Below are 15,174 nucleotides of genomic sequence, written 5' to 3' on the forward strand. Positions count from 1 at the left end.
GGCGGCACTTTGCCGCCCCAAGCCCTTTTTTTTTTTGTTTTTGAAAGCGAAAGAGAGAGAAAGGGGCGCCGAGTGGTTTTCGCTTACCAAGCTGTCAGTACCCGCTCGGCGCCCCTCTCTCTCTCCTCTGTGGCGAGTCTTCCTGTTCGGTCTCCGTGCCGGCTTGTAATGCTGAGTGCCGGAAGATTTCCTCACAGCCGGCACCGAGACCGAACAGGGAGACTCGCCGCAGGACTGCTGAAAGGTAAGTACAAGGGGGGGGGGGGTGGAGAGGAAGGGTAGATGGGGGGGGGGCATTTTAAAATTCGCCCCAGGCGGCATTTTGCCTTGGGCCGGCCCTGATTACACATATTTCAATTAAGTACACTTAGCTTATATCTGAGCCATTATAAATATTGTATCTAGTGAATTTATTGAGGCCACGACAATAATATTTTACAGGCAGTTTAAAGCCATATTGCATACCTGATATCTAGTGATACGAGGTGCTTCTTTGAGATGTCTGACCCCTGTGGATTTATAAGCGGGTCTTCTACCGAGTCTTGTCCATTAATGTGATTTTCTTCAAGTAAGTTAAACGGGCAGGGCACGCTGTCCACACCGTGCGCTTGGCCGCCGTCCTTAGGAGGGCTTGTAATACCCGGCTGGCATGGGACATCATTGTCTGCTTTCAGAGAAGATGCATCAGAGGTAGCTTCCAAACTAGGACTCCTTTTCAAGAGCGAGGCGTCACTGGAGGATTTTGAAAGTAAACATTCTGAATCTTTGAGGTCAGGTTTCTCATCAAGAGAGATTAAATCAGCTTTGCCCAAGTCAACGTCTGCGTTGATTATGGTGTCGCTCGAAAGCTCTCGCGACGGGGATAATGTCTTGCTGCCCACGAATGGACTCTCTTCATGTGACAGAGGAGATTTTGAAGGGTCCTCCTCCGGTAGGGGATGCAGCAACATGGATACTTCGGCACTCTTAAGCAACAGCCCTACAGATATCTTGGTCTCCTCTGCCGGTTTGCCATTCACAGCCTCTACGTCCTTCTGAAGGTTCTCCATTACCTGTTTGAGGGATTCTTGTAATAAGAGAAGGAAAACATACTGATAGTGACTCATTTGCGCGCTGACATGCTTCTGTATGTGAGCCAGGACATGAACGTCGGCTTCGGCAGCCTCGCGCGCGCAGGGGATTTCTAAACTGTTGTCCAAGGACTGGGACTTCTGCAAGGAACCGTTGACGCTGCCGGTCTCCGTGCTATAATATTGTTTCAGTAACTGCTTGCGTTGCAACCTGCCGGCAAAGTCCGTGGATTCGCTTTTGGAAATGCCCGATGGATTGTCCTTGACCGCCAGCGTCCGTTTTTGGGACTGCAGAAACCGGACCGGCTGGCAGATCCAGGCAGAAAAGGGAAACGCGTCGACAAACCCAACGGGTCGGCCCTTCCCGCTTTTTATTCCTTCGTAATCAATCCAAAATTGGGTGAAATGTACAGCCCAGATGTCTCTAGCAGCGGAGGCCTTCAGTGCGTTGGAGTCCAGTTTGGGGTAGACGTGTCCTTTGTAAATGTCGTGCATCTGCGTGTCTTGCTCGAAGGCGTGCCTCTGAAATATAGGGTGCAGGAGGTCGAAGCTTTCCCGCGATCGCGGAAAAGCGCTGAACGACTTGGAGAAGAAATCGTAGTCCTTAAAATCTTGGAATATGGCTTCTAGGTCGGAACGCCTGCAGTTGGGGGACTGTCTGCTGTTGCTGGCGATCATTTCGGAGGTCTGGACGCTGATGGCCGTGGGCTGATCGTGGTGGCACTCCATCTTCTTCTGCGACGGTATGATAAACTGCAAAACAAACACAACATCAACACGCGTGAAGGGTTGCGTGGCCCTAGAATGACATCACGTCGTGTTGTCTTCCACCGACTTCTAAACCACCAAATTCTTATTAAGTCTCGAGGCGTTAAAATGCCTTGTGGTGGACATGGGTTCCCAGGTCAACTTGGCCCGAAGCGGTCTCTTCTACCGGTCGGTAGACCCTTTTATCCTTGTCACAGACGGGTTTACAGATGTCAGGTAAAACATCTCAGATATAAAGCGCATGTTCAAATTTGACAAACCACACAGAATACCAAGGTGGGAAATATTCAGCGTGTTCTGGCGGACATTTTGAATTACCTTCAGCATCAGCCCATCTACGCGGACGTCGACATGCTCGTCTGATTTGGAGCTGTCCGTCAGTTTATACATGGCCATAAACTGGTCGAGACTTTGCCTCAAATCCAATACGAACTGGTTCAACCACAAAATGCTTCGCTCGTCCAACGTGAACTGCAGCGCGTTAAGCTGTACATAGAGGTTGGAATTCGGAACTGTTGGTAAAGAATGACAGGTCACTCGTATGTATATAAAACGGAACAAAATGTTTATATCGTAAGAAATGATGTTGTTCAGCCCTCTAAACTTCATAAGACGGCACCTCTGTGACGAGAGAGACGAGGTCCATTAAAAGGTATTTGTTTCTCCAGTGTTAGAGTTCGAGGTAGCCATCTTGCTTTGGTTGGGGTATTTAGATTGAGGAGGTTTTCAAGATGGTACATGACATGTGGCCAAAGGGCATGTTATATGAAGAGGTCTGTTCACTAGCCTCAAAGTTTTTAGCACAGGTAGAAGTTGGAGGAAACTAAAGTTGACTTGTGGCAACTAGGTGTGGGATCTCTTAACTCCTGGAAGTTGGTCAGATGTCTTGATAGACCTCAAGGTCATCTCCAGGAACGTGTTCCTCTCCCATTACTACTCACGCATCAACCTAAATAAAAAATCTTACTGAAACTCATGAGACCTAAAGTTTCTCCCACCAAGAATCGCTAAGCTGGACCTTTAAAAGGAACAGGGACGGTCTCAGGAGATATCTTCTGTTAGAGGGTAGGCCCCAAAGCTCACTGTCTCATCCCATGTTAATTGGCGAGGTCCTAAAACTCTACTAGAATGTACGTCTGATGATCTCATGAACGGCCAGAGGCTGTACATTTTCTTTTTTTTTTTTGCCTGAATAACCACAAATAACGAGCCTTACTGGGGAAATTCTTTCCATCGGGAAAATAATATTCGGTGAATTCAATATGAATTGCGGACATTTCCTGAGGAAGATACAGGCTCTTCTTGTTGCAGGAAATCATTGTTTTCGGGGACGCGCGGCACTGATCTGCCGTAGAAACCTGAAATGACATCAGTGTGGAAGTGACAAGGTTAGAGGTCGCGACTTTTAACGAAAGGATACAGTGGGGCTTTATTTACCAAAAACAATTCCTGGGGCAGTTCTCCCCCTGGAAGCCCCTTTTAGTCGAGCTGATTTCCTCAGAGGGGCTCTTTATTGCCTGGGTGGGGCCGGGGGTGGGGCCTGTGTGTAGCCCCTCCCTCCCTTATCCAGCACCACCCCTCCCAGCTAAAACATTCAGGCAGAATGGGAGCGCTCCAGGTGAACAAATCCTGGGAAGTTCCCAGCTTGAAACAGGGAGCTGTTACCATGGGAACCAGATGTAAAACACCACGTTTATCGCTCTGTATAAATAACATAGCTTTTTTATTTTCACCAAACTCCAAAAAAAATTATCTCCTTCCCTGTAGCGTATTTTGTTATTATTTTTTTAATACTGTACAAATATTCCAAAATAAAATATTATATTTTATCTATGGACATTAATATGGTAACCAAAAAAAAAATAAATATATATATATATATATATATATATATATTCAAACAAATTTATAGCAACATGCAATGGCCAAAGGTGTTTACCTGAAAAATATTTAGGTCAGCGAGCCGAACTACAAATGAACTGGACATGAGCTTCGACTGCGGCTGCTCTCCGGGGGATTTGCCTTCAAGACCTGCAACAGGGTGACAGAGATCGCGAGTCAAACCAGATTAAAAGGATTTTTCAGATCACGAGTCCTGCACCAGTATTCTCCATTCACAGAAACGGCTCATCCCTCTTTAAAGTGACAAAAGCAAGTAAAAGGCAACGTCATCTGCCAAGTCGTTCTTAGCTTTTGAACATCGGGTGAATAAATACTAAAAAGAGACGTAATCTAATAATCTAATAAAAAAATGACTGGAAATGAATAATGAATACAAGAAGAAACCCTGAACTACCAACACTAATCAGCACCATCAGCATTCATAAAGTATAATTATTTGGATTCTTTAGAAAGGATTTGTAGAACAAAAAGTAATACAGATATTTTTTTGATTTTTATTTTTCTACTTCTATTTTTTTGTTTTTAAAATTCAGCATTTTTTTTTAAAGGGAAAGTACAGTGTTGCCCCTTGAAATGTATTTTTGGAGTTATCTTTTAAACTATTTTCTTGCTTAAAGTTAAAGTTGCTCCGTGGTATGCAAAGTAACGGATTTCAGCCTTTATATTACTAAACAAAATAATTTGTATCATTGTGAATTAGAATCATATAGAATTTTTTCGGTGTGTTTGGTGCGTTTGATTGAAATAGATCAGCACTCAAAGCCTCGTTCGGCCCAACGAATCCAGCACTGGTGAAACAAGCTTAGGCTCAAAAGCCTGATACGACCCAAAAAAAGTCACGTGGGGGGGGCGCACCAAGCTTAAGCCTAAAGCCTGAAACGACCCAACAAGTCAAGAATGGGGGAGCCGAGCTTGAAACGCAAGCCTGGCTCAACCCAACACGTCAAGTGTTGAGAGAGGCAAGTTTAAGCCCAAAGCCTGGTTTGGCCCAACAAGTCAAGTGCAGTGGAAGGTGGACAGGCTTAAATCTCAAGCCTGGCTCAGTTAAGCAAGTCAAGTGTGGAGAGAGCCAAGCTTAACCCTAAACCCTGCCTCAGCATCAGCTTCCCATCCTTCCCACATATGGGACAGCCCAGTTTGGTGGCATCTAGCTTGGACAGCTGGAGGTCTCCGAGACCCATGTGCTCTGCCACCCGCAAACCATTCCGTTTAGTGCATTAACCAAGTCAATGAGGACAATGAGAAGGGAGGAGAGCGCCCTGAGGAACCTCAATTACACAGAGGGCAGACTATTTCTTCAAAGACTGCGACATCTCAGAAATGGCGGCATAGTCCATAGTCAGTACCTGCAGGTAAGTAACCATAACTATGTGATCTAATGGGGAAGTCTTAAGCAGTCGAGCCCCCCACGTGGTCCTAACTACATACCTGTTCCGTACTGCTGGGAGACGCTGGGAACAGACTTTGTTGGGGACGCAGAACTACAATCCTTAACAGCCTGTCTCAACAAGTCCACGTTGGCATTAAATTCCTGCAGCAGCTCCTGCGCCCAGGAACATCTTGTCTTCGTGGCGTCTCCGAAATACATCCAGTGGCTACAACTGTCTCCTGCAAAGGAACGTATTCTTTATAGGCGACATATCAAGGGTAATGGCTGAATCCGCACCTTTTTTACCAAAACTGTAATAATCTATGGAAATACCTATAGATGGTCCTTGCTGCTCATCAATCCGTGTAGCTGGTTTGGAGTTTAATTTTAGTTTATTATAGTTTATATAGATGAGATCGTTGGCTGCGTGTGCCGGAGCTAATCAAAATCCTGAAATTCTCCCCTTTCTCCTCCCCGTCAAAGGCTGCCTGAACCAATCAACAACGATCAGCAACTTAACAAGAGGGGAGATAACCTAATGGAGCAGAATAATCATGCTGATCCTAAACACCCGAGGTTAGGATGGATGTTCCAATGGCATATACATAAAGTGAGTTTCTAGAACACACATTATATATCTATGTATACGACTTTAATCTGTCATTGGTAATGTGACAGCGAGGGACTATTGTACCACGTAGGGGGCTGCATTGTTACCAAGCAAGTGAAGGGGTGATGAAGGGGTGGCTCTGATACGAGGAATTTGGGCCATAAGCCTTTTCTGTACATTTTACTGCAGTTCCACGTATAGCCACCAGGGTCTCTGGAGAAAAAAGGACTTTACACCCTGACTGTATTCTCTCTCTCTCTAAAAATCAAAAACAAATATATAAAAAAAATAACATTTTAATCACAAACTATCTCAATTTTCCAATATAACTGGCTCAATTCTCTGCTCTTCTGTCTCGTCTTAGATTCAGGAGCCGCATGTTTGAAGTCCCCCACTGTATTAACCTCTACCACTTCTGCTGGGAGGGCGTTGCACTTATCTACCACCCTCTTGGTAACTACGTCCCTAGCAACCACCCAAATGCGTGAACATGTAAATCTTAATAAGTGATGTTAGGATATAAAGAATTCTTACCTGCTCTGTGATACGGGTAATAATCCACAGTAAGATGGCTGAAAGACAGCTGCATCGCACCTCCGCTTATTCTCCTGTCAAACGCTACAACAGAACGCAAACTTCTGGTTAAAACCAACTAGACAAAATAACGACTGAGTAATAATAACCCCAGGAACGCAAGCAGATTATACAAAGTAACCTCCCATTGTGCAGAGCTGCGGAATATGAATAAATAAAATCAATAAACCAATAAATAATATTTCAGCAACAAACCGTTTCCAAAAGTCTTTGTTTTTAATCGCCACAACTCTCCATTTACCCAAAAAACAGCTTTGTTTTATGTGACAACAAGGTTGAATGAATATAGTCCCTGAGAAAATATTATTAGGAAATAATTTGAATTTTTTTCCAAGTATAATTTCCGGTGGGGGGGGGGGAGAATTGGTATTAAAGAGTTGTATGGGCAATGTTCAAAATTATATATTTCTCATATTATATATATTAAAAAATATTAAATTATGTATCATATTAAAAATATGTTTTATTTTATATAATATTATATATATAAAATTAGATATTTATCATATTAAAAATAAATCATATAAAGACATGGTTCTAGGTGCTGACCAAAAAACCCGCCAGCCGCTGGTGACATAAGACTCTTAAGCCATACACAGCAAAGGATTATGGGAATCACCGACCGCTAGAGAGTACCAGTGTCGCCTCTCCCTTGCTTCTGCTCACCTCTTTCCGGGGAGTGGATGTCATCGCATATGTGAAGATCCAAGTGGGAGATGACTAAATGATACGAGGTCTCTTTGACGTCGAAATCTCTGAAGAGCTTTAAAATGGCCTGGTTTTGCTCGCTGGGCGCAGAAGGTTGCTGCGTCTTCACCTGTTGGGCGCTGGCCGGGGGAGCTGGACTCTATCAAAAACAACAAAGGCAACCAATCTCTTCCAACCATATATATATATATAAATCACACCGTGTCAAAAGAACAGGGGTTGACCCATTCCCATATAACATCAAAAGACCACCTGACAAGGTGTGGTTCACCATAGGTTCCGTTACCTGTGCCGAATCGGACACCATACTCTTCCTCTGTTCCGTGGATTTCTCTATTGCTTCGCTTAGGGACTTGGCATATTGCACCATGGCTTTTAATTGGGAGTCCGTCAACACCCATAACAAATCATCCAATATCAAGACCAGCTTCGAGGCCACCACGTTGCAGTCCTTCAGCTGTGACAAATATCTGAACGTTAATCATATATATAAAACACACATCACACAGCGATGACTACGCAATGGCAGACACACCACGATCTGGAGTGGCAGGTCCAGTGGGGTGGCAGTCCAAAACTGGGGAGCACATGGCTCTCCTGGGTGATCGGGTCCCCGGTATGCCGCTGCTCAAAAGAACCATGGGGTACATGGAATTAGAAGGACCACAACAGTGTAGTCATGTGACACAAGGAGTGAGCACTGATAGGCTGGTGGGCTTTGTTGCCATAATGCATATTTTTGTCAAGGTGGATGCCCAAGGTTAAATAATCAAATTCTAATATTTTTATTTTTCTAAGAGAAAAGTTCGTAGGCGCCCACAATATTCCCCCCCCCAAGTGTTATTAATTAAAGAATCGTACCGTTTCTTATTTATGTGACAAGCAAGGATTGCGTCATTCCCGTAACAGATTCCAAATGGGCGAAGATGGCGAAGAAAGAGGCAGATGGCGAAGCAAGCACACATTTTGAAGATTACCAATATTAAAATTGCACTCACCCTCCTCTTCAACGTGACTCGAATTTTGGACTGATTAGTAATTAAACGGACAGGAGCGCTCATTATTTCGTGGTTGCAGCTCTGAATCGCGTCTGCTTCTATTCTGAGCATCTGCCAGTTGATCTCTTTAAACGTCAAAACCTTCAGAACACAACAATTAAAAATATATAGAGAGATCTCCCCAGAAAGACAGCGTAAAATGTACATAAAAAATAAATAGGAATAATGTACTGATCAAATATCGTTACTTTACTCGTGTACGAGGCTCAAAATAACGAAGACAAAAAAAATGTAGCATAGAAATAAATGAGTTCTCAAAATTAAGGAAATCGCACGTTTGATCTTGGATGTTTTATTAAGAGAAAAAGAAAACTTTTTGTATGTTATAGTTTTTTATTATTATTATTATTATTATTATTATGTTTTTGGTGGAGTTCTGTGCAATTTTTTCAACGTTCAGAAGAAATTAAAAACGACAAACCCTTCTTCTTGGCTTCTTCTCTTAATTTTGATGTGGCCCCCTACATCAAAATAGGGGGCCATAATTTTGATGTGGCCCCTTACGCCTAGTATATACCGAGCCTTAAAGTGGTCACATTGGCTTTATTTGGTTTTTAAAGACTTCTGAGAACCCTGAAGGATAAAAAGGTTACCTCTCCACGAAGAGGATCCTGTATGCGAGTGAATCTCAGGTCTCCGTGCTCCCACTGCGGATTGACGCTGTATATTCTCAGCTGGGAGAGCTCGAAAGAGGCGTTGAAAGCCTTCGCTCGAATTCGGATTACTATGGAATTCACAGAGAGGGAGATTCCTTCAACTACTTTCTCAGCAAAACCATATTCACTGGAAACAAAAAGAAAAAATGAAATAAAACATTGAATACATTTTTGTCGCTTCCTCTCTTGCCTCTACTTGTTCTTTCTTAATCAGCGTCTCCTCTTGTCACCTTTCTTCGTCCGCTTCTCCGTGAACCGCAAAAGGGTGGAGCCTCTGGGCACGCCCATCTCCCCCCACTGGAGGAATGGGAGAGGCTTGTCCCCATGGCTCCACCCATGGTACTCCAAGACACCAGATAGATTTTAGGAGAAAGAGGAAAGGATTCTCTTTTTCCCCAAATCCATCTGCAATATTTAAGCTTCTTGGGGTATTTCTGAAAAAGGGTGGAGGCACGGCGGGAAAGAGCTGAGGCTTTGCTCTTTTGCGGAAGTACCTTGATAACAGGGAGAAGCAGACGAAGAAAGAAGGCAGAAGAAAGAAGAGGTAGATAGTAGAGGTCGAGTATCCCTTATCTGAAATGCTTGGGACCGGATGTTTTTTGGATAAGGGATAATTTCGGATAATCTGTCTTCTCACCTGTGTCCGCTCGGTTGTTCAGGCTTCTTCTCTTAGACCCAGAGAACTTTCTTTCTGTTGTTCATGCTTCTTCAGAGCATTTTGTGGTCCAGAAAAGAGAGCGAAAGCGCTCTCGGGAAGCTTGAACAATGGACTGGAAGCACTCTGGGCCCACGAGGAGAAGCCGGAACAATGGGGCCGACAGCAGGGAGAAGCCAAAAAGGAGGCAGGGAAAGGATCTACTGACTACAGAAGAGATCAGAGTCCGTCATAATCATCCCTTATCTGAATTTTCTTTATTTAAAATACAAATTGGATTTCAGATGATTTTGGATAAGGGATTTTTGGATAAGTGATCCTCCACCTGTACTTTCATATGCAGGGGTTCCCTGGGACACTGGACTTTAGGCTCGCATGTTGATCACCCATCTCCTGTCTCTCTGTTCTGTCTCTTTTTCTAATGGAGTGTCCTTTATTCTAAAAACAGCAACTTTGGGGTTTCCATATTCTCGGGAGCGAAAACCTTGCAGTGGGCACACATTCTTTATCGCCCCATCTAAGGGTTTTCATTTCGCTCTTCCTCGCTGTTTAGCTCTAAGCATCTACCTGTACGCCGCTCCAACCTTGGCATAAATCTCAGTTAAAGCATTCAACGAGACTAACTGTTTAGCGAACAAACTGAGCCGTAATAAACAAAACAAAAAGGCACCGCTTCTTATTCAACAGGTCGCTTCACAGCGAGTCCACTTCTCAAGCAGCCATATCCGTGTCAATAATTGCACACAGTCACGGTTATTTAACGAAGTTTTCAAACACGAATGATCCTACTCTAATTTCCCCGAAGCGCAGAATCATTCAAATGTTGAACAGTTTAAAAGGGAATTTATGCTCTTTTTCTATTACTAGTGTAAGATTAAAAATGTTTTCAAAAATAATGTGCTGGTTTTATAAAAAAATCCATTATAGTTTTTTCGTAAAATATAATTTTTTTTCAGCCAGCTGCATATTAGCCATTTCTCTCTCCGTTATTTGAGCCCTGATCTACTAGACCAAGGGTAGGCAATCTTCGGCTCTCCAGATGTTGTGAACTACATTTCCCTTGATGCTTTGCCAGCATTATGACTGTAAGAGCATTATGGGAGATGAAGTCCACAACATCAGGAGAGCCGAAGATTGCCTACCCCTGTACTAGACAAATACCCTAAATCCTTATCACACTGCCTTATGGCAGACCATAGAATGGCTCAGTCTCAAATGCACAGCTTGACGCTCTGACTAATGACGTTAGTTATGGCTAGGACTATGGAGGGACTGATTTCAGTAGTATTGCCTTAAGGAATCGGCTCAGTTGTCATCCAAAATATCACTTGACCGGCAACAATGGTGGCTTCCAGGTCGGCAGAGAAAGGAATGGGGTGCTGGGGTTATGCTTAAAGAGAACATACATTTTTAAATACTTCTGGTCTGGACAAAATAAATACCTTTTTAAATATTCTGTGCTGTTCAAGATCCCATTTTACTCACCTCTGTCCGGACGCCGTAACAAGCGGTGAAGGACCGTTACACTGTCGAGGCTCCTCGCATGTGCTCATTTCCATAATAACTTTGTCCAGGGACTAACAGATAAATAACACGGATCATTAAACGGCCAATTACTTAATGATTAAATATTAATTCCTAAAGTGAATAATTGTTAAAAAAAAAAAAAAAGTATGAATAATAATAACAAAAAGGCCAATAAGGCATATATAACCTTCTTTGTGATGATACATTTGTCTTTAAGCGTTTTTTTATACAAAGCCATAATATCTGCCATTTTTAACATATCAATAAAAGGGGAAATTAAAACAAAATATTAATAATAATAATATTAATAAAATGTGTATTAATTGAGTATTAATTATTTCACGTAAATAATTATCGCCTCCCATGCCATTCTTAAGAAACTAACCAGACAGATGGGGTGAGTCTTCAGTTTTGTCCATGGTATCTGAAATTTAAAACGAAAATACAGATTATTTTTCTTTTTTTTTTTTTGACTTTCAATCAAAATCCATCATCCTTTCTACGAATCGTTGACGGTTGAGCGGATACGGACACTGGCTTTTTTAGTGACGGAGATTAAATGCCTTCCAGTTAAAAACGACAGCAACGTGTTATTCTTTAAAAAGGAAACCTTCCGGGAATTAGACCGGAATTGATTTTACAGCCACAAACAGGAGGTTATCAATGACGATTTATAAGTATCGCCGTGTGCGCTACAGATACGTTATTAATAAACCCACAAAATAGTTTAACCTTTAAAACGAATAATCATACAATTCTAAGGTGTTCGACATTCGTTTTACCCAATGGGTTGCAAAAGATCTAGAATTTAAGGGTTAAACATATTTTTTTTAAGGATCTAGGAATTGATCCAAAAAGAAGTATATATAAAATGGTACATTTATCTAACAGGACACTCCAGCACTTTCCCTTAAAACATACAATTTCCCCAAAAGACCTATAATATAATAAAAAAATATATATATATTTATTTTTTCACAAAGAACCAATGAGGTAGTTTATCAGTAGCGTCAGAACAAACCATATTTTGCGTGTGTAATTTATTAATGTGTTGATAAACCTACCCTGATAGAGGCTTTGTTGCAGAAAACCTTGTTGATGGCCAACCACGTGGGGAGGTCCAGCATGTTCTGGAGAACATCTTCATCTAGTTCCAGGTTGGTCAGCTGACCCTCTCCCTTTAGCGTACTGAGGTTGATCTTGTCAGGAGAAAGATTTTTTGTGAACCTATATAAAATATTAAAACAAAAATTCTGTTATAACCAGAAAAGGTTAAAGACCATATTTCACAAAAAAAAAAAATAAAAGGTGGACACTCAAGAGACTTTAAAATCACCCTGACTTTTCTGGAAGAAGTTTAAAGTCCCTGCCTCTTTCTAAACCGATAACATAATTGCCCGTATAAGCAATAGTTGGGCTGTATTTGATGGACAGCTGGTGTCCTAGCCTACTGACTAGAGTAGGAACTCCATCTTCCAAATTTTCAAACTAAATCCACCAAAGAGATCTAGGTAGACCAGAATAAGTTCTAACCACTGAAGGAGAAGGGCCACCATGCTAAACACACTAGGAAAGTTCACGTAAGCTCTTCAGGGTAGAGGTCCTACGTTGAGTCCCCATTGATGAATTTGCCATTTCATACTCGATAGCCCCTAGACACGAGGTCTCAACCACTGCGTTGACGAACAACTGCAGTCTAAAGGGAGATCATAAAACAGCTACAACGCTGAATTATGATCAAGAAACACGGCTTCTTCAAACCGTCCATCTCTATCTTTACTTTACTACCGAGGATGGAAATCTTCTTCCGATTACACGGAAGAGATCCAGTTAGTCAGGTTTCTAAATTTACCATCCATAAAAATTCTCTGTGGAAATCTGCAATTACCGATAATGAAAACTTGCAAATATGCAACCAGCTGAGCTCATTCCTTATTAATGAAAGAAGACGGATACGTCACTCTGAGTGCACATTAACAAGTCTACTTCAATGTGATTGCTCGTTATACAAGGACTTAAAGGACTGTTAACAATAAAACAAACAGAAACATTTGTTATAATAGAATGCTTCCTGTCCTAAACATTTTTTACGCCGTACAGATGACCGACACAGTTCCCTCCATACACTCAAAGCGACTTCTTATTGAAACCAGCACCACCAGTAACAAATAGGAATATCCAGGTCATTGAATCATTTTAGAACCTGTGGGAATCAAGAGCGCCAACCCCTCCGTCCCTCTTTCCTCCCCTGCTGATTCTCTTTTCTAGGAGCTCAGAATGTTTGCTGGGTACAAAGGTTCTACAGCCATAAACATTCACAATAATGTCTATAGAAACAGCAGAAATCGGGTTTATTAATTAAATGTGCATATAAAACATGCCTAACTGAGCTGATATTAAGCTCAGTAGATCACAAAGTCACATAAAAAGTTTCAGCAAAGCCCCACCCCTAGCCACACCTCCAAAACAAATATCTCCATCTTTGGGCATTTAAAACGTAGGGAGGTGTGGTTTCGGGTACACGATAGTGGGCTTCTATGCTTTAGAGTAAAGGTCGTTGTACCCTATCTTCAATGTCAAAATATGCATTTAGCATTGCAATAAAATATTAAAAAAAACAACATTAATCCATTCCAAAAGCAGAAGTAAAGATACACCGATGGCATACACACCCTGTTTGCCGTGCCGATTACACACATAAAATCTGAGTAAAAGGAAATGAGCAGCGTCATCGCAATGTGTTTCAGGCGCAGGGGTAATGCGGGAGGAATTTAATTTCAATTCCGTTCCATGTCAACACTGGTTTACTCAACCCTATTCTTAGACTCCGGGCTCAGTTCACAGATTCGGTTCCAGGGTTTTTTTCGCAACAGTAGATCAGCAAAAATCAGAAAAAGTTTCACTTCCAATAAAATGATACCTGCGAGACACCGCAGGACAATAAAGAGATTATAGAAAGGGCATAACACCGGAAGCGGCATACACCAGGAGACTGCGCTGTACACAAATGCACAGATTTGGCACCTTGTCATGCCTTTGGTTTCCTCTTTTTTTTATTATTATTATTATTGTACACGTACAACTAAAAGGTCCCTTTTTCGAGGGACTCTGATCCATGTTCAGTTTCCGTTTTTTTTTATTATTGTACACATACAAGGTCTCTTTTACAATGGACCCTGATCCTCGTGCCCCTCTTTTCCTCCCCTGGGGGTATCACGGTGTTCTACAGCCCTAAAAGTCACAACAATGTGTATAGAAACAGTAGAAAATGTGGTAAAAAAAAAATTACATTGTGCAAATTCTCCTTCCTGATACCTTCTACAGAAAATCTTCCTAAAGCCCCTTCTCTAAATATATCCACCAGAATAAAAATGTCTGACCTTTTGACATACTGGGCGAAATGTTATATTTGGTCCGACACCAATGGCAGATTTCATTGCCATTTGGCAATTTGGGAAGATTGTGGAACAATCGACATACCTTTTTCTGGTTTCCCAAATGACCCTCTCCTCGTCCATATACAGAGATTAAGGGGGCAAAACACCAAGCATTCATCCCCTTCTAGGTAATCTAGCCTTGTGCAATTAATAGTTGGGGGGACAACTAATGCACCTCAACTAATAAGTGGTCCTAGGAACAAAGGTTTCTTCTTTTTGCTCTTATTTTCTATTTATATGCTCATTTTGGGCTGCCAATTTAATTGCCCTCTGGTTCAGAGAAGGATTAATAATGTCAAACACAAAGTCGAGGTTAATAAGTAATCTCACTAAAAAAATATTGCACGGTCGGATGACTGGGTTATGCTTGGTCAACACCCGGGCAGAATTCTGGTTTACCGACGCAATATGTTAGAAGACAGTACTTTGTACCTCTGTCGTTGAGGGCTATCAAGAAAATCATAATAACACAGTCTACTTACAGTAAATGGCAGATATCCGAGAGCTCAGAGTAACAACTTGAAATTAATCATCTTGATCAAGCTAATAAAAAATAAAAAAACTTAAGTTTTGCTTCATGGTCACCATCAAAGATGTTGAAGGCCTAAAGGACAATTCAATGCAAGCAATTTCAAGACAAAATAAAACTGTTGTAGAGGGAACGTTTTATAAACCATGGCTACCGTATGGGATTTGTCAAGCCCTTACTACTGGAAAGAATTCACCTATGATCATAAGAAGCTACCACCATTCCAGAAGCATCAAGGGTAGAGGGTGACTTTTTCTCCAAACCTATATCCCAATACCTAAAACCGTTAAT

At 41.9% G+C, this 15,174-nt stretch overlaps 1 protein-coding gene across 1 annotated transcript in view; it reads right to left on the reverse strand.

The window, feature by feature from the left end:
* Positions 1 to 15,174, reverse strand: part of LOC149287264 (bridge-like lipid transfer protein family member 3B) — a 38,326-nt gene that overhangs the window by 9,474 nt on the left and 13,678 nt on the right. The window contains exons 2-14 of the mRNA XM_089492997.1: positions 11,982 to 12,144; positions 11,303 to 11,341; positions 10,876 to 10,967; positions 8,673 to 8,862; positions 8,020 to 8,160; positions 7,308 to 7,478; positions 6,980 to 7,160; positions 6,254 to 6,337; positions 5,169 to 5,348; positions 3,778 to 3,869; positions 3,055 to 3,196; positions 2,157 to 2,350; positions 466 to 1,823 (exon numbers count right to left, since the gene is read on the reverse strand). Of these exons, the coding sequence (XP_089349123.1) occupies positions 466 to 1,823; positions 2,157 to 2,350; positions 3,055 to 3,196; positions 3,778 to 3,869; positions 5,169 to 5,348; positions 6,254 to 6,337; positions 6,980 to 7,160; positions 7,308 to 7,478; positions 8,020 to 8,160; positions 8,673 to 8,862; positions 10,876 to 10,967; positions 11,303 to 11,341; positions 11,982 to 12,144 (3,027 nt within the window). The remainder of the gene's footprint in view (positions 1 to 465; positions 1,824 to 2,156; positions 2,351 to 3,054; positions 3,197 to 3,777; positions 3,870 to 5,168; positions 5,349 to 6,253; positions 6,338 to 6,979; positions 7,161 to 7,307; positions 7,479 to 8,019; positions 8,161 to 8,672; positions 8,863 to 10,875; positions 10,968 to 11,302; positions 11,342 to 11,981; positions 12,145 to 15,174) is intronic.

Source organism: Sceloporus occidentalis, unplaced genomic scaffold (assembly GCF_023333645.1).
Source record: "Sceloporus occidentalis isolate IW3139 unplaced genomic scaffold, rSceOcc1.0.p SCAF_62, whole genome shotgun sequence".
Lineage (NCBI taxonomy): Eukaryota > Metazoa > Chordata > Lepidosauria > Squamata > Phrynosomatidae > Sceloporus > Sceloporus occidentalis.